Source organism: Choloepus didactylus, chromosome 3, assembly GCF_015220235.1.
Source record: "Choloepus didactylus isolate mChoDid1 chromosome 3, mChoDid1.pri, whole genome shotgun sequence".
NCBI classification, from domain to species: domain Eukaryota; kingdom Metazoa; phylum Chordata; class Mammalia; order Pilosa; family Megalonychidae; genus Choloepus; species Choloepus didactylus.
The window spans coordinates 170,483,153-170,501,996 of NC_051309.1; the positions used below are offsets into that span (position 1 = coordinate 170,483,153).

Here is an 18,844-nt window from a genome sequence, read left to right on the forward strand (position 1 = left end):
TCTCCAAATTCTCATAGAGTAAAACTGTAAAACTGTTTTTCAATTAATGCTGGAAAATGATCTGCAGGTAATAATCAAACAGGGAAGGTGGCAAAAGTGAAGCAAAGAGGAGGGAGAGTTGTGAGTAGAAGAAGAGAAGAGGAGAAAACAAGAGGCAGGAAAAAAAGATAAGGGCTGATGAGAGACAAACACTGCGAGAGTTAGACAGGAGTTTTGGGAGTTACAGGATACATTCTTCTGCTACTTGGAATGTTGATTTTGAACATTTCAAAACATAAAACCAAAACAGCTCATTAGCCAAGGGCAGAGTCCCTTGATCTCAGACTTGGTCAGATCCCCACCCTTCATTTTAAGCCCTCTTGGGAATAATTTTTTTTTTTTAAGTTACAAAAGTAATTGCTACAGAGGTCAAAGGATAACAAAACTATAAATTATTCCATCAAGCCAACTGCACTCAAAAGACTTGCTGGAAAGAGCACCGGCAAAATCTTTTCATTCTGGGGAGAACCATATTCTGGGGACGGAAGTGCAGGTAGGTAAAACAGCAACAGTCAATTTGAGAGGTACAATTCAATCCATTTCCTTCTTTTTGTCTCCACTTACAGTGGAGATGTGGAGATGGTTATTTTTGCATCCCCCAACACCTACTCCTCCTAATGGAAAAGAAACAGTTCTGTTTTCAAGGACCATTTCTTTACCAAACACAATCCATCGCTATGGATCTGGGTATGGGCACATAATCCATGCCCCTGGCTCTTGCTACAGTGTGCTTCAGGGATAGGTAATTTGGTGCAAACCAGGCAAATCAAAACTCTTTCCAGGTCTGCCACAGACAAAATTCCTGTCTCCTTCACACATTGCAAGCGTTAAAATCTTGGCACTTCTTTTGCCAATCATACGGCACTTTCTTTGCCATCATATGAAGATAGCCTGATTGAGGATAAAGTCAACTCAGAGGGAAACAAGCCTAGAGATGCATAAAAAAAGAGACAGAGTCTTGAAAGCAACACTTGAGAACATGGAATAAAGCCCATCCCTGAAATTTTCAGTAACATGATTCAATTACTTCCTTTATTTAAGCTGGTTTGAGTCACTGGTTAACTATTTGTGGTCATTTGAAACAAAAAGAATCTTAAAGTAACACTGGCTTGTGTGAATTCAATTAACTTTTCAACTTATGCCATGAATGATGGACGATATAGTCAAATATCTCAATGCTCTCTAACATGTTTATATAAGCCTCAAAAGAACATAGCTACTGAATTATATTGATGCACCATGGGACAATCCAATATACAAATAAGATTGAGAGGCCATTCTTCAAAGCAGGAAGGTGCAAAGAAGACAGAATAGAAACTTGGATTTGGGGGTCTAGGGAAACAATGGTATGAAAATGGCATTCCTACATCAAAACTTCATATGTCTTATATACGTCAACAATACGGCAGTTCTTCAAATGGAGGTGTGTACATGAAGGACTGTAAATAAATAAATAACTTGATCAACAATTCTGATGAAATTTGTGGTTATTCTTCACTAAATTCTCCTTCCTACTAAGAATATAGGATAGCTCAGATTATAATAATTTTATTTTTCATATTTGTTATTAGCAGATTTCTTCTGTGGAGCTGTAGAACTGAGCCAGGAGAAGATATGAATACAGGATTCAGATCACAAACGTCATATCTACTTCATTCTTTCAATTGTCATTTCTACCTGAACGATGTGAGGATCTAACTTAGAGACACATACTCAAAGCCACCTGCATAACAGTCCACATAATGGCCCCGAGAGTATCTTACAGTCAGCCAACCTTCATTCCATATTTTTCGTCTTGTTATCGTCATCACTGACCTCATGACAGATCATACTCTAATTGTCAGATATCATTGTTTTTTTTTCCTCCTTTCTGCCATTCATTTCCTCTCCTCCTCAACTAGTTTAGATTCTTCCAATTCTACCTCAATTATGTCTCCTGGATTCCTGTCCCTCCTTGTTCACATCACTAAGTTTATTCCTTTATTATCTCTCATTTTCATTACTGCAAAATTCCTCCAACTACTCCAATTGTCTTTGATCTCTCCTGAAATCTATTCTGCATGTCACTGTCAGAATTGTCTTCCAAAAAAATGTAGACGCTGTTCTCCGATAAAACCCTCAGCTTCTGGTAACATAAGAAATGAAGTCCAAATCCATCAGCTTGGTAGTTTTATCCTACCCACCATTACAGCCTAACTGCTTACAACACCTCTAAGGCAACTCATGCAGCATTCTCAAATTACCCCCTGCATTTTCACCTGCATTGCCACTCTGTCCGGAGTGTGTGTTCCTCTGCTGTGCACCTATTATTATTTTATTTTAATTAACTTTTACTATCTATTAGGTGCTAACCAATTACTGAAGTCTTACCTATTTTTCAAGGCCCAGCTTACATTGTATTCCCATACCTCTCTTGATTATAACTAATATTTCCATGCCATCACACTTGTATCACTTCTTATTTATGAACCAACACTGTTAGCAGACACAACATCTTTATCTACACAGCTACAATATCTTCTTTCTTCCTTGAATCATAAGGCATTTGTTAGGTAACCAACCTACATGTGCTTTGGCACAGAAGGGCCCCTAAAGCAAGTCTTAAGGGATGAATAATGACTATTCTAAGCCAACCTGGTTCCCCTTCCCCTTGCCAGTGGTTGAGATGGGCATACCACAGAAAGGAACCATTGCCAACATCGACACAACCAGGCAAAATTAACTCACACGGTACTACTGGAAGGTTACCATGGTGTACCTGAAAATTTATTGACTTTTTTGTTTAACCTATCCTTTTCATGACAATGTGAACAGGGCTAAAATTCTGAGTTGCAGTCCAAAACCTAGATGCTTATTCCCAGGTAAGTTTTGCAGATTCAGGATGGGAAGACAGCCTGGGAATTATGTAAGACACCTCAGGTGACCCCTTTAGATCTCAGACGGCTAAGATTTAAGGTTACCTGCCAAACATGGTTAGTGGTGTCTTTTCTTTCCCAAATCCTTTTAAGGGGCCAGGAAAACATTTTGCTTGGAGAATAAATTCTTATGTTGCACTGATAATTCTTTAAAGTCATCATCTGCCAAATAAACATTTACAACCTTTTTTTCAGTCATGTGCCCATGCAAATAAATTTTATTGTTCCTTTAAATTTTATCACCCACAGCTTGCACTGGCATTGTAAAATTGATGTAAGAAAATTTTACTTTCCTTGAAAGCTATACTACGACAGTAAAACAGAGAAATTAGTTTTTGAGGTCTGCATGGCAGGGTTAATCCAGCTGCCCCTATCTCTGGAGGATAAATTAATAATGACTATTTATAGATGGCTGCTGGTATAAATACACAGTTGTAGTATGATTTAGAAAATAGACAACAAAGCAATATAAATCTAATGAGTTACCATAATAACTGTACACTGTATTTACTATATCTTGAGATTGATGCAGTTTATTTTAATTGCCTATTAACTTGTCTACCTCTTTTTCCAGACTATGAGCTACTTGAAGACATGAGCCATCTCTTACTCACTGCTGAATCCCTCTTACCTACCACAGTGCTCAATAAATGTTTGTTGAATGGAAAAGTAAATAAGTGGACAATAATAAGGTCACATTTATTCTACCATAAATAAGAAGAGAGAAAATGACTGTTTTTTTAATTTTAAAGAAAAACTATCAATCTTTGATCATCTGAAATACCAAATATAAAAAAAATATTTATTTCATTCAGCATATTTAACAGTCCTATAAACTATCGAAATGTTTCCTCCTTGGACTGCCTGTCGTATTTCTTCCAAAAGAAATACTGGTGAAGAAAAGACATTGTTTTAAATTGTACATATTGATTAACACCTCCTTTTTCCAAATGCTGCCTCTTACCTTTTTATCCTTCTAAAGTTCTCTATACACACACAAACACACACACACACAAGCCATCATTCCTCTGCCACGCCACCCAACATCCTTCAGCACTCTGCTATATATCCTTGTCTGGCTAAGAAAGCAATAGAATCTAATTTGTAAATTACTTGTTTTGCTCTTTGTAATGACATCAATATTCAGTGGCAAAAACACAACTCAATCTTTCTTTTTCTTTATAAAAGACAATTTGGGAAGGAAATTAAGGCTATGGGGATATAAGTAACGTATCTCTCCTGATTCTTTCCTCTTTCAAAGATACAGCTAAAATTTGGGTTCAGATTTTTAAGACTCTGCTATGTGTAAAACTTGAGAAAATGTTACAAAGGGGACAGTTCATTTAAAATGCATTTTATTGGGACATATTTGTGTTTTAGCTCCTAAACACTTGTGTTGTCATGGAAAAGAGTGGATTTTTAGTATTTTTTTAAAAACCAAATTTAAATTTGAACTTAAGAGGACCAGGTCTTGTTAGCAAAAGCTTTATTTTACCCGACAACAGTCCAGATTTAGTCGCACAGTGGAGAAACTTAAGCAAGAAAAACTCCTCTTGGTACATTGCTACTGAGATTGTTGGATGAACAATTGCTAGAAAAATTTTTTTTTAAATTTAATACTGGGCCAACAGGAAAATAAGAGAATTCCCTGGAGGACAAAAAAGAGCAAGAAATCAAGATTTCTGATTCGAAGGGGCAAAATGGTGGCATAGAGAGGAGTGGAAGCTAAGTAGTCCCCCTGGAACAACTACAAAAAACCAGAAACAACTAGTAAATAATCCAGAATAACTGTGGGGGGACAAACGAGACCATCCACTCATCATACACCAACCTGAATTGGGAGGAATGCCCGAGAACATGGCATAAAATCTGTAAGTAAAACCTGCGGATCCAAGTGACGAGACCCCCTCCCCCATAACCCGAACTGCAAAGCCTCGTGGTGCCAGAGAGAAGCTCTCTCCCAGCAAGCGAATACAGCTCAGCTGAGCTCCAACTGGGGTTTTAAGTAGCGAGTGTGAACTGCTCACTACAGGTACGAATCCCCAAAAAACAGACAGAGGCTTTGGGTGACGACTGACCTTGGAGAGCCAGAGGGTCGCCTTGGACTGGGTCTGAAGGGGACTATCTGTTTCTTTTTAGCCTCAGTGGAGAAAGCCCCAGTCATTTTCAGTTTCCAGGGCTGTGACTTGGGGAAGGGTGGAGACAGCACAAGCAGAGAGAGAGACCATTGAAATGCTAATGACCTCCACCTGAGGGGTCTGTCTTCTCTAGGAGGAAAGGGGTGGAGCCCTTTCCATTCAGAACCAGACCCCAGAGCCTGGGGGAACATGGCCATACCTCCTCACACCAGTCAAGAATTATAGGCTAACAGGCATCACCTGCTAGGCAGAAAAGCACAGTGACCTGAGGCATCAAAGGGTGGAGCAATTTTCTAAGACACACCCGCAGGGAAACCAGATACTGAATATTTCTTCCCTCTGGGACCTGAGCCTGTTCTGGTCTGGGAAAACCTGATTTGAATAACCAAGGAAACCATGCCTAGACAACAGAAAATTACAACCTACACTAAGAAAAACAAAGTTATGGCCCAGTCAAGGGAACAAACGTACACTTCAACTGAGATACAGGAATTTAAACAACTAATGCTAAATCAATTCAAAAAGTTTAGAGAAGATATTGCAAAAGAGATAGAGGCTGTAAAGGAAACACTGGGCATATATAAGGCAGAAATCAAAAGTTAAAAAAAATAACTAGTAGACTCTATGGAAATGAAAGGCACAACACAAGAGATGAAAGACACAATGGAAACATACAACAGCAGATCTCAAGAGGCAGAAGAAAACACTCAGGAACTGGAGAACAAAACACCTGAAAGCCTACATGCAAAGGAGCGGATGGAGAAAAGAATGAAAAAATATGAGCAACGTCTCTGGGAACTCAAGGATGAAACAAAGTACAATAATGTACATATCATTGGTGTCCTAGAAGGAGAAGAGAAGGGAAAAGGGGAAGAAGCAGTAATAGAGGAAATCATTAATGAAAATTTCCCATCTCTTATGAAAGACATAAAATTACAGATCCAAGAAGCGCAGTGTACTCCAAACAGAAGAGATCTCAATAGGCCTACGCCAAGACACTTAATAATCAGATTATCAAATGTCAAAGACAAAGAGAGAATCCTGAAAGCAGCAAGAGAAAAGCGATCCATTACATACAAAGGAAGCTTAATAAGACTATGTGCGGATCTCTCAGCAGAAACCATGGAGGCAAGAAGGAAGTGGTGTGATATATTTAAGATACTGAAAGAGAAAAACCGCCAACCAAGAATCCTATATCTAGCAAAGCTGTCCTTCAAATATGAGGGAGAGCTTAAAATATTCTCAGACAAACAGACAATGAGAGAGTTTGTGAACAAGATACCTGCCCTACAGGAAATACTAAAGGGAGCACTACAGGGTGATAGAAGACAGGAGTACGTGGTTTGGAACACAATTTTGGGAGATGGTAGCACAACAATGTAAGTACACTGAACAAAGGTAACTATGAGTATGGTTGAGAGAGGAAGGTGGGGAGCATGTGAGACACCACAAGAAAAGAGGAAAGATAAAGACTGGGACTGTGTAACTTGGTGAAATCTAGAGTATTCAACAATTGTGACAAAATGTACAAATATGTTCTTTTACGAGGGAGAACAAGCAAATGTCAGCCTTGCAAGCTGTTAAAAATGGGAAGGCATTGGGGGAGGGATGCAATCAGCATAAACTAGAGACTGTAACTAATAGAATCATTGTATTATGCTTCCTTTAATGTAACAAAGGTGATATACCAAGGTGAATGCAGATAAGAGGGGGGGATAGGGGAGGCATGTTAGACACTTGACATTGGTGGTATTGTCTGATTCTTTATTCTACTTTGATTTAAGGTTATTTTTCCTTTTGCTGCTTCCTAGCTGTCATTTTTTTTTCCTCTTTCTTTTGCCTCTCTACCTTCTTTGATTCTCCCTCCTGCCTTGTGGAAGAAATGTAGATGCCCTTATATAGATAGTGGTGAAGGTGGTGAACACATAAATGTATGAACATGCAGAGAACCATCGATTATTTACTTGGGATGGAATGTATGGTGAGTGAACAAAACCATATTAAAAAAAAAAAATGGGTTGATGACAAAACCTCGACGGCAATATACTGAGTGAAATAAGCCAGACACATTAGGACAATTATTGCAGGGTCTCACTGATAGGAACTAATTATAATATGTAAACTCACAGACATGAAACATAAGGTACCAAAATACAGGACGAGGCTTAAGAATGGGAAGTGGTTGCTTAGTATGAGCAGAATGTTCAATTAGGATGAACTTAAATGTTTGGAAATGAACAGGGGTGTTGGCAGCAAGATGTGAGAATAACTAACAGCGTTGAATGGTGTGTGAATGAGGTGGAAAGGGGAAGCTCAGAGTCATATATGTCACCAGAAGGAAAGCTGGAGATCAAAAGATGGGAATGTATAAAACTGAATCCTATGGTAGGCAATGTCCATGATCAACTGTACAAATACTAGAAATCGCTTTCATGAACCAGAACAAATGTATGACAATACAACTAGAAGTTAATAATAGAGGCGCATATAGGGAAGAAATATACACCTATTGCAAACTATATACTACAGTTAGCAGTATTTCAACATTTTTTCATAAACAGTAACAAATGTACTACACCAATACTACGAGTCAACAATTGAGGGGGGTTGGTTAGGGATAGAGAGGATTAGAGTTTCCTTTCCTTTTTTTCTTTTTTCATCTTTCACTTTATTTCTTCTCTGGAGTAATGAAAAGTTTCTAAAAATTGAACAAAAATTAAGTGTGGTGATGGATGCACAGCTGTATGAGGGTACCCAGGGGCAAGTGATTGTACACTTTGGATCTTTGGATAGTTGTATGGTATCTGAACAATCTCAATAAAAATGAAAAAAAAAAAAAAAAAGAAATCAAGATTTCTGTGGGGTAAATGATTTCTGGAGTCCCGGAGTATCTGCTGAGCTCCAGAGGAGAGAAGGGTTTTAATGAGCTACAGGCAACACTTAGGAGATGTCAGATAACTCTGTCCCTTCCCCTTTGCCTGTCCACCTACACATTTACCTCTGTAAAACCTACCACTCAGCAACTGATTAGACAGCTGACTTCCCAATAGCCAGAAGACAGTGGAATGCTATCTTCAATATGATAAAAAAATAAAGCAGAACTTAAAATTCTATATCCTGTACACCTAACTTTTAAGAATGAAGGTAAAATAAAGTTCCAAGTAAACAGGAACTGAGCCTTTACTACCAACAGGCTTTTACTTAGGAAACTTCTAAAGACAGTACTTTAGGAAGAAGGAAAATAATCCTAGAAAGAATATTAAATGCCAAAATTAATCTAATTGACATACATAGACACTTGAACTTCACAACTGAACACACGCAGTGTTTTTTTAAACACTTATAGAACATTTAAAAATTGGGAACAAATGAAGCAAATCTTAAGAGATTTTAAACAATCCCTGACAAACAGGCCACATTCTTTATCTAAAAGGCAATTTGTTAGAAATAAAATAAAATAAAAATATATTTAAAACCACTTATACACATATACGGAAATTTAAAAATATGTGTTGATACAACCTGTATTTTAAAGAAATTAACGGATATTATAAAAATTTTGAAATAAACTATAAAAAAAATACTGCACTATTAAAACTGATGGGATGCATCGAAAACAGGATTTGTGAAAGTCTATGTGACTGTTTAAAATTGAAAAATTAAAAACTGACATCTGACTTTATAAGTTAGAAGAAAATCTATAATAAAATAGAATGAAGAAAATAATGAATGTAAGAAAGGAAATAAAAAAGATATTTATATATATAGAGAGAGGGGTTAGCCATATCCTTGTAGAGAAAAAAACTGCACTTCATGGAAAACTATGCATTGTTTAGAGGAAACCCTTCCATGTTATCTGATTCCAATTCTAGGGGCTCTGAATCTTTCATTGTCTTTCATTTATTTTACAGCTCTTAAGATGTAGATGACTAATAGCATGTGAAATAATTCTAATTTCTAGACATATAAATAGATGGTGTCCCAGGGAGTTTTAATTGGTTTCCCTCCCCTCCCATCCACTATGGAAGACACCAGTTTTGTTTCTATTTGTACATTTACTGCCATATTCCTGATCTACAAATGTGTCTGTTCTTACTGTTTCATTAATAAGAAAATAAAATCTTTAATACATGTTCATTTGATATCTATATGACAGTCATGATTTTATCTTTTAAAAATATTATTCTTCAACAGTCATAACAGAGCCAAAATTTGTTTCTCTGAACAGAACACTTGAGAAATCATGGAAAGAACTGCAAAAGAGAAAAAGAAAAACAACAAAACAAAGAAGGAGGGGCACAAAACAACTTTAGGAATGAAATAGGGAGCATAATTAGAGATGTATTATGGAAATTTAAATATTTTGTATATTTTGTCTAACTTTACGCCAATAAATCTGAAAACCTAGATGAAATAAACAAATGCCTACAAAATATAAGTTACAAAACTGACTTAACAAGCAAGACTCATCAACAGATGTTAAATAATTAGATGATATGTTGTCAGGGAACAAGATTCACATGATTTTAAAGTATAATCCCACAGATCATTTCTTAGTTAAAAAGTGGGAGGGAGAAGTACATTTGGATCCAAGAGATCTGGTGGACAGTGATCACTTCATGTCATTAATAATGCACAAATTGACCTTATGAACAATCAGAAGTACCCATTACCTATGGAGCATTCTGACCAAAATATTTAGGCAGGAACTAATTATGAAGGCATGTTCAGACAAATTGATACCGAGAGCCACTGTGCAGAACAACTAACCTAGCCTGTTCCAAATACTCATGTCATGAAAGCCAAGAAAAGGCAGGGGGAATAGAGTTATAATAACCAAATGAAAATATATCATTTATGATTAATTGCTAAATCAAAAACAAATTTGAAAGGAAAGAACAAAGTAATAAGGGCATTTGGAGATCAGTGCAAACAGTCAAAAATCAACAACAGGGATAATGGTTTTGTATTGCTATGTGTATTTGTATTGTAATTACATAGGAAATGGACCTGTTATTGGGTAATACATGCAGAGATATGAAGAATAATAGTATTCTGTAACTTATTTTCAAATGTATAAAGTAGAAAGTGAAATGTGGCAAAATAGTAATAATCGGTAAATCCAGGTGAAGGATTGGCAAGTGTTCGTTGCCCTATTTAGTTCAATTTTTATTTATGCTTAACATTTTTTTTAATTGAGAAGGCAGAAAGGGCAAGAGCCCACTAATTCTTTTAAATACACAGAAGAGATTTACAAAACTACTTCTAAACTGGTAATAGTTTATTGTATTTTAGCTCACCAATGGAGAAACATCGATGTCATGTCCAGCATGACACTAATCTGCTCTGTGCTTTAATTTATAGAGCTGGAACTGTTAAACAGCTTCAAATTAGAAACTGTTAGAAAACTTCTAAAATACTGTCATAGACATAATTGGGGGGAGGGATGTGAATGAATAAAGAGTTCTGGAAGAAAGAGATCTGGTAGTTTACATTCCCTCCCTCCAAACCTAACTTTTTATACCACCATTTTAAATAAGTGACTAAAATTAACATCATCAGTGATAAATTATGTTGATAGTATATGACCTGATAAGATATGACCAGAATGGTATCTCACCTATTTGGAATTCCTCCTCCATATCCCTTATTCCAGTCTCACTTAAGAAAACTAATAAATCCAAATTGAGGGACATTCTACAAAATACCCAACCAATACTCTTCAAAACTGTCAGGATTATAAAACACAAGGAAAGACAGAAACTGTCACAAATTGGAGGAGACTAAGGAAAGAAGACAACTAAATGCAATATGGTTATACTGCAAAGACATTTTGGAGCAGAAAAAGGATTTTAGTGGAAAAGCCGCTGACGTCCCAATAAATTCTGGAGTTTAGTTAATACCATTGTACAAATGTTAATTTCAAATGTGCCACAGTTGTGTAAGTTCTTAACACTGGAGGAACCTGGGTGAAGATTATAAGGAAATTCTCTGTACTAACTTTGCAACATTTGGCAAATCTAGAGTTATTCCAAATTTAAAAGTTTTGTTTTTTTAAATACGCAAACCCTCTAAAATCAGGAAGAAGACAAAGATCCCACGAATAATATAATTAACAGTATAGTAAGAGATGGAAAGGAAAAATTAAAGAATTGAAAGAAACAAATCTATCTTTTATCACAAACCCTATGATTTTTTGCAAAAATCCCAAATAATTTCCAGGCCAATTATTTAAAATTAATGAAATAGTTTGTTTGCCAGACATAAGATCTATATTTCAAAATCGGTTGTATCTGTATACACCAGAAATATACAACTGGAAAATATAATTTTCAAAAAGAGAACTTAGCTATAAAGTCTGTAAAAAATACAGAAATAAATCTAAATAATAGGTGAGTGACATCTTAATAAGAAAAGTTAAAAAACTGTATAGACCATCAAAACACAATAATGGAAAAACAAAAATGTTCAAAGGATAGGAAGAGTAATTTTCAGAAAGATGTAATTATCTTCAAAACAATTTCTAGATTCCATGCTATTGCAATTAAAAAAAAACAGGATTTTTCAAGGAACTTGACAGAATATTTCTAAAAAATACATTAAAAAGCAAAATAGCCAGGAAACTCCCAACGAATAAGAAAATGAAGTAACACTTCACTTACTATATAGTTTATATAATGCTACAGTAATTGAGATAGTCTTTTTGGTTCACAGATAGGCACAATTGACCAAAGGAACACAATAGAGAGGCCAGAAACAGACCAGATCATATACAGAAATCTAAACTACAACTTACATCATTGCACATCATTGGGGGAAAGAATGACCATTCTATTAAGAACACTGGGGTACTGTCTGATACCCTAATGACAAGCCTCATACTACAGAAAAAAAATACAACAACAAATTTCAGGTGGACCGAGGACTTAAACATGAAAAGCAAATTTAAAAAGACAAATAGCCCAGTAAAAACTGGGCAAAAGACATGAATAGGTATTTCACAGAAAAGAAAATACAAGTGGCCAATATTAGCATGAAAACTTCTCAATTTCAGTAGTAAGCAGGACAAGCAAATTAAAATGAATAATAGGGAGAATCTAAGATGGTGGCTAGGAGAGACAGGGCAAAAAAAACACCTCCATGAAAAATACTAGATAAAAACCAGAAAGTGACCCAGAACACCAGTTCCAGCAATGCACCAGCTGGACAAGTTCTGCTAAATCAACAGGGACCGTGCACTTGGTGAAACTGGGAGTCTGCATTCTGAAATGAGTGAGTAAGCCACGCTGCAGTGTGGGGAAACCGTGGGTTGGCGTTTGGAGGCGGACTACTTCTTTTTTAAAAAACCCAAAAGCAGCTGCAGATATGGCAGCAAGAACCGCACAATGAAGCGCAGCAGGAATGGGCTGTGGGAACGCGTCAACGTCTGGCATGGAAGATAGCCTTTAGTGCACCTGCTGCTAATTGTCTTGGAGTGAGGAAGGCAGAGGTGAGCCAAAAGGAGAAAACAACCACGCCCCTTGCAGCCAACTTACCAGCGGGCTGGGAACGCTCCTGCCCAGCACCAGAGCTACAGCCCAGGGTTGCACCAAAAAACCCAGTGCAATGGGAAGTGTTCCCAGCAACACACACACATGCCACAATATCAGGCATGGACAATAGCCTTTCGTGCACCCACAGCTAACTGTCTCAGAGCTGGGAAGGCAGAGCTGTGCAAAAGGGGAGAAATTAACATGTCCCATGCAGCCATCCTTACAGCAGACTAGGTATGCACCTACGCAGCCCAGCAGCCCAGAACTTCCCTTGCTGGATGGTGCACACTTGTGATGTAGCAAAACTTTCCCTCAGCAGAGACCCTAGAAGTGCACGGCTTGGAAGAGGGACCCACTCGGAAATCCCAGGGACCATACACCAAAACCAAGGACTTGTGGGTCAGTGGCAGAGACAATCTGTGGTGAAACTGAAATGAAGGTTTAGACTCTTGCAACAGCCTTTAATCTCCAGGAACACCTGAGAGGTTTGATTATTAAAGCTGCCCTCCCTCCCTAACCACTCAGACACATGCCCCACATTCAGGGCGAACAGCACCAACAACACACCCAAAGTTGGTGCACCAATTGGACCTCACAAGAATCAGACCCCCACACACCACAAAGACAAAGTTGGGGACAACTGACTTGAGGGGACGCCATCTGCTGGTTAGAGAAAGTGTACTCCACCAAGCTATAGATCTGACAAATTAGAAATTAGTCTTTGAATAAATCCTACATATCCTAAAAGAAACCTATCAAGTAAAGCAAATGCCAAGAGGCCAAAAAGAACAGAAAATTCTAAAGCATATGAAAAAAACAGATGATGTGGATTACCTAACCCAAACACCCAAATCAAAAGATCAGAGGAGACACAGTACTTGGAGCAATTAATCAAAGAACTAAAGACAAACAAGGAGAGCATGGCACAGGATATAAAGGACATGAAGAAGATCTTAGAAGAGCATAAAGAAGAAATTGCAAGAATAAATAAAAAAATAGATGATCTTATGGAAATAAAAGAAACTGTCACCAAATTAAAAAGATTCTGCATACTCATAGTACAAGACTAGAGGAAGCTGTAGAATGAATCAGTGACCTTGAGGGCCACAGAACAGAAAATGAAAGAAGAAAAGAAAGAATGGGGAAAAAAATGGAAAAAATCAAAGTGGATCTCAGGGATATGATAGATAAAATAAAACATACAAAAATAAGACTCATTGGTGTCCCAGAAGGAGAAGAGAAGGGTAAAGGTCTAGAAAGAGTATTCAAAGATATTGTTGGGGAAAACTTCACAAACCTTCTAAACACCATAAATACACAAATCATAAATGCCCAGCGAACTCCAATTAGAATAAATGCAAATAAACCCAGTCCAAGACATATTCTGATCAGACAGTTAAATACTGAGGAGAAGGAGCAAGTTCCGAAAGCAGCAAGAGAAAAGCAATTCACCACATACAAAGGAAACAACATAAGACTAAGTAGTGATCACTCAGTGGCCACCATGGATGCAAGAAGGCAGTGGCATGACATATTTAAAATTCTGAGAGAGAAAAATTTCCAACCAAGAATCCTTTATCCAGCAAAGCTCTCCTTCAAATCTGAGGGAGGGCTTAAATTTTTCACAGACCAACAAATGCTGAGTGATTTTGCTAATAAAAGTCCTGCCCTACTTGAGATACTAAAGGGACCCCTACCAACAGAGAAACAAAGAAAGGGAGAGAGAGAGATGGAGAAAGGTTCAGTACTAAAGAGATTCAATTCTGGTTCATTAAAGGACAATAAGAGAGAGAGGGAAAAAATATATCTGACAAACATAAACCAAAGGATAGGTTGGCTGATTCAAGACATGCCTTCACAGTAATAACATTGAATGTAAATGGATTAAACTCCCCAATTAAAAGATATAGATTGCCAGAATGGATCAAAAAATATGAGCCATCAATATGTTGCATACAAGAGACTCATCTTAGACACAGGGACACAGAGAAATTGAAAGTGAAAGGATGGAAAAAATATTTCATGTAAGCTACAGCCAAAAGAAAGCAGGAGTAGCAATATTAATCTCAGATAAAATAGACTTTAAATGTAAGGATGTTATGAGAGACAAAGAAGGCCACCACATTCTAATAAAAGGGGCCATTCAAGAAGAAGGAATAACAATAATAGATGTTTATGCACCCAATCATGGTGCCACAAAATACATGAAGCAAACACTGGCAAAACTAAAGGAAGCAATGGATGTTTCCACAATAATTGTGGGAGACGTCAACACATCACTCTCTCCTATAGATAGATGAACCAGGCAGAAGACCAATAAGGACACTGAAAACCTAAACAATCAGATAAATGAATTTGATTTAACAGACATATATAAAACACTACATCTCAAATCACCAGGATACACATTCTTCTCTAGTGTCCATGGAACTTTCTCCAGAATAGACCGTATGCTGGGACATAAAACAAGCCTCAATAAATTTAAAAAAATTGAAATTATTCAAAGCACATTCTCTGTCCACAATGGAATACAATTAGAAGTCAATAACCATCAGAGACTTAGAAAATTCACAAACACCTGGAGGTTAAACAACACACTCCTAAAATAAATCGTTTATAATGTAGAAGGTAGGGGAACTAGTGATAGAGAGCAATTAATGAAGGGGTAACGATAACTCAATAAGAGCAGATAAACTATCGTGGGTAAATTTAACATTCTGGGAATGCCCAGGAATGACTATGGTTTGTTAATTTCTGATGGGTATGATAGGAACAAGTTCACAGAAATGTTGCTATATTGGGTTATTTTCTTGGGGTAGAGTAGGAACACGTTGGACTCCCTTATTATGGTTTGTTTGAAATGTTTTTTTTTTTATTGTATGTTTTTTTTATTTTTATTTTTTTATATAGTTGATTTAAAAAAAAGAGTTACTTAAAAAACATTTAAAAAACAATGAAAAAAATATGCAGCGCCCCCTTGAGGAGCTGGTGGAGAATGCAGGGGTGTTGGGCTCCCCACCTCAATGGTTGCTGATGTGCTCACAGACACAAGGTACTGGTGGTTTAATGGGCTGAACCCTCTACCACAGGACTTGCCCTTGGGAAAACTGTTGCTGCAACGGAGACACTAGGCCTCCCTGTAATTGTGCCTAAGAGCCTCCTCCCGAATGCCTCTTTATTGCTCAGATGTGGCCCTTTCTCTCCAGCTAAGCCAACTTGGCAGGTGAAATTACTGCCCTCCCCCCTACATGGGATCTGACACCCAGGGGAGTGAATCCCCCTCGTAATGTGGAATATGACTCCCGGGGAGGAATCTAGACCCGGCATCATGGGATGGAGAACATCTTGACCAAAAGGGTGATGTGAAAGGAAATGAAACAAGCTTCAGTGGCAGAGAGATTCCAAAAGGAGCAGAGACATCACTCTGGTGAGCACTCTTACGCACAATATAGATAACCCTTTTTTGGGTTTCTAACGAATTGGAATCGCTAGCAGTAAACCTGAAGCTATCAAACCTACAACCCACAACAAATGAATCTTTGAAGATGATTGTATAAAAATGTAGCTGATGAGGGGTGACAATGTGATTGGGAAAGCCATATGGACCACCCTCCCCTTTGTCTCGTTTATGGATGGATGAGTAGAAAAATGGGGGAAGAAAAAAAAAAAGTCACCCAGTGTTTTTTTTTTACTTTAAATGTTTTTTTTTTCACTTTAATTTTTATTCTTATTATTTTTGTGTGTATGGTAATGAAATTGTCAAAAATTAATTTTGGCGATGAATGCACAACTATATAACAGTACTGTGAACAACTGAATGTATGCTTTGTTTTCTATGACTGCATGATATGTGACTATATCTCAATAAATACAAATAAAAAAGGGAAAGAAAAAAATAAAATGAATAATAAGGCACAAAGATTAAAAGAATGACAAACCCCAAAGATTGGTGAGAATATGGTGTAAAATAAATTCTCATATGTTGTTGGTAGAAGTGTAAACTTTCCAACCACTTTTAAAAACAATGTAATTCTACCAGGTAAAGTTGAAAATGTGAATATCTTAAGACAGTGTTAAAATTCTTAGGTATATACTCAAAGACATTTTTCTTGTACTTTTGCAGAAGGAATACTGGAAACAAACCAAATATTCAAACAAAAAAAGGTTGGCTATATATACAATGGAAGACTACATATCAATGAAAACAAATGACCTAAGCTATTTGCATCAACATGAATGAATCTTAAAATATAATTTGGTTTAGTTTTCCTTCTTTTAAAATACATGCCAAGTCACAAAGGAAAACACATAGTATAACTCAACTTATGGATATTTCAAAACAGGCAAAAAAAGCAATTTATTGTGCAGAGAGATAGAGAAAAGCGGGAGAATAATAACAAAATTTAGGATTTTGATTATGTTTGCAAGGAAAAGAGGATGTGTAACCAGGGAGGAACATGGTGGGGGCATGGAGGACCTTCAGAATTATTTAAAATATCATTTTCTTAACTTGAGTCACAAGCATGATAGATTTCATTTCTATTATTTAGCTACACATACATATTATACATACACACAAACACACACAAATACACACATATATAAACACATATAATGCTTCCTATCTGTCACACATCCACCTAGTGTGCAGGTATCACATGGCACTAGAATATGCTAATACTCTAGCTACTGCTATGGTTGTAATCAAGTCCTTTGTCTCTGATCCAGGAGTCTCCTGTCTTCTGCCAGCACTTATAAAACTGTGGCAGGCTAACTTGGCACTTTGCAAGAAGAGCAAAATCTCAGACCCTTCACAATCTTGACAAGATTATGGAAGCCTGCTTATGAAAAGGAGACAAGAGATGCGGTATAACATGGTGAAACACTACTATATGTGTATTAGGAAAAATGGGTTTTTAGCATTTGGTTGGGCACAAAATGTGAATGAGATACAGCGCTGCTATTCTACATCTCTGATCTTAGTTTCCTTATCTACAAAATGAAGGGTTGAATGACAAGCTCTCAAGAAAAGGACAGCTTTGTAGCTTTCAAAGTCTAAAATTATATTGTGGGGAGGGGCAGATAAAATGCAGTCACAGAAGAAAGAGAAATGTGACAAAAATGTAACTATGTAAATGTTAAAGATACAAATTGTGATGACAGCAAGTAAAGCATTTATTTTACCTGAACTGAAATATTTATCTACAATATTCCATAAATGAAACTTCCCTTTTAACTTGTATATCAAAGAGAAAATAAAGAACTCTGCAAAGAAGCTCAAGTAAAATAGTTTCATGATATACAAATGCCACTGAAGTGAAAATGTTCAAGAAGACACCCAACCTTGACAAGTGCATTCACATGGGATTTAAAGAGTAATATTTGTATGACATACAGTAGGTGGTCTTTTGCGTGGGTGAAATACTCCAGCTGACTTTGGTTCATGAATGCTTTTAGAAGAATTATGATGAATGCTACCTGGCAAGTCATAATGTTAGCCTAAATTTCTAATTTTGACTTCAGAACCGTATTTCTTCTTTGTGATAAATATTCAAACTTCTTAGTCTTTTGTGTGTAAAATATATTCATATGTGTGTATCTACATAACATGTATCCATGCATACATTTTTTTTAACAACTATTGTTATTTTATGGGCTTGGCTATCAAGAAACTCAAATATAAAATTGTTAGCATTAATCATAACCTAAGTTTCTAGCACAAACTGATTCTTTTATTTGGCTTTTATTGTTTAAATTCTATTCCTTATTTTAAATGGTTTTACCTCATATTAATAGCTTTACCTCATCTTATTTTTAAAATAGGCAGAAAATAATGACTATATATTTACTGTATGTGTCCTCTGATTTTAAATGAGGTTTTAAAATGAAAGACAGACTTTACTAAGGTTTGTAAATGACTTAGATCATCAGAAAAGCATAACAGAACAAAGATGCCATTTAAACTCACATCATCAAAATGAGAGGAACATGAAAGAGTACAGCATTTGTTTTGTTTTTTAAAATCATATTCAGAATTTCCAGCATAACTTACTTGCATATGTCATCTTCTGGGTCTTCAAGCCCAAATCTTTCATCAAATGTAAGCTGTATCCATACATTCTCCTCTACTGCTACTAATTTCCCAGACCAACACCATATTTCTTGGATAAGTATGAGGGAACCTCGGGCTGTGAATACTGCCATTAGTAGACACAGTATA

The 18,844-nt window shown here is 36.6% G+C and overlaps 1 protein-coding gene across 1 annotated transcript in view; it reads right to left on the reverse strand.

Moving 5' to 3' along the window:
* Positions 1-18,844, reverse strand: part of PDGFC (platelet derived growth factor C) — a 252,820-nt gene that overhangs the window by 91,134 nt on the left and 142,842 nt on the right. Inside the window, 2 exon segments of the mRNA XM_037830890.1 lie at positions 18,677-18,765; positions 18,767-18,843. Coding sequence (XP_037686818.1) covers positions 18,677-18,765; positions 18,767-18,843 — 166 coding nt within the window.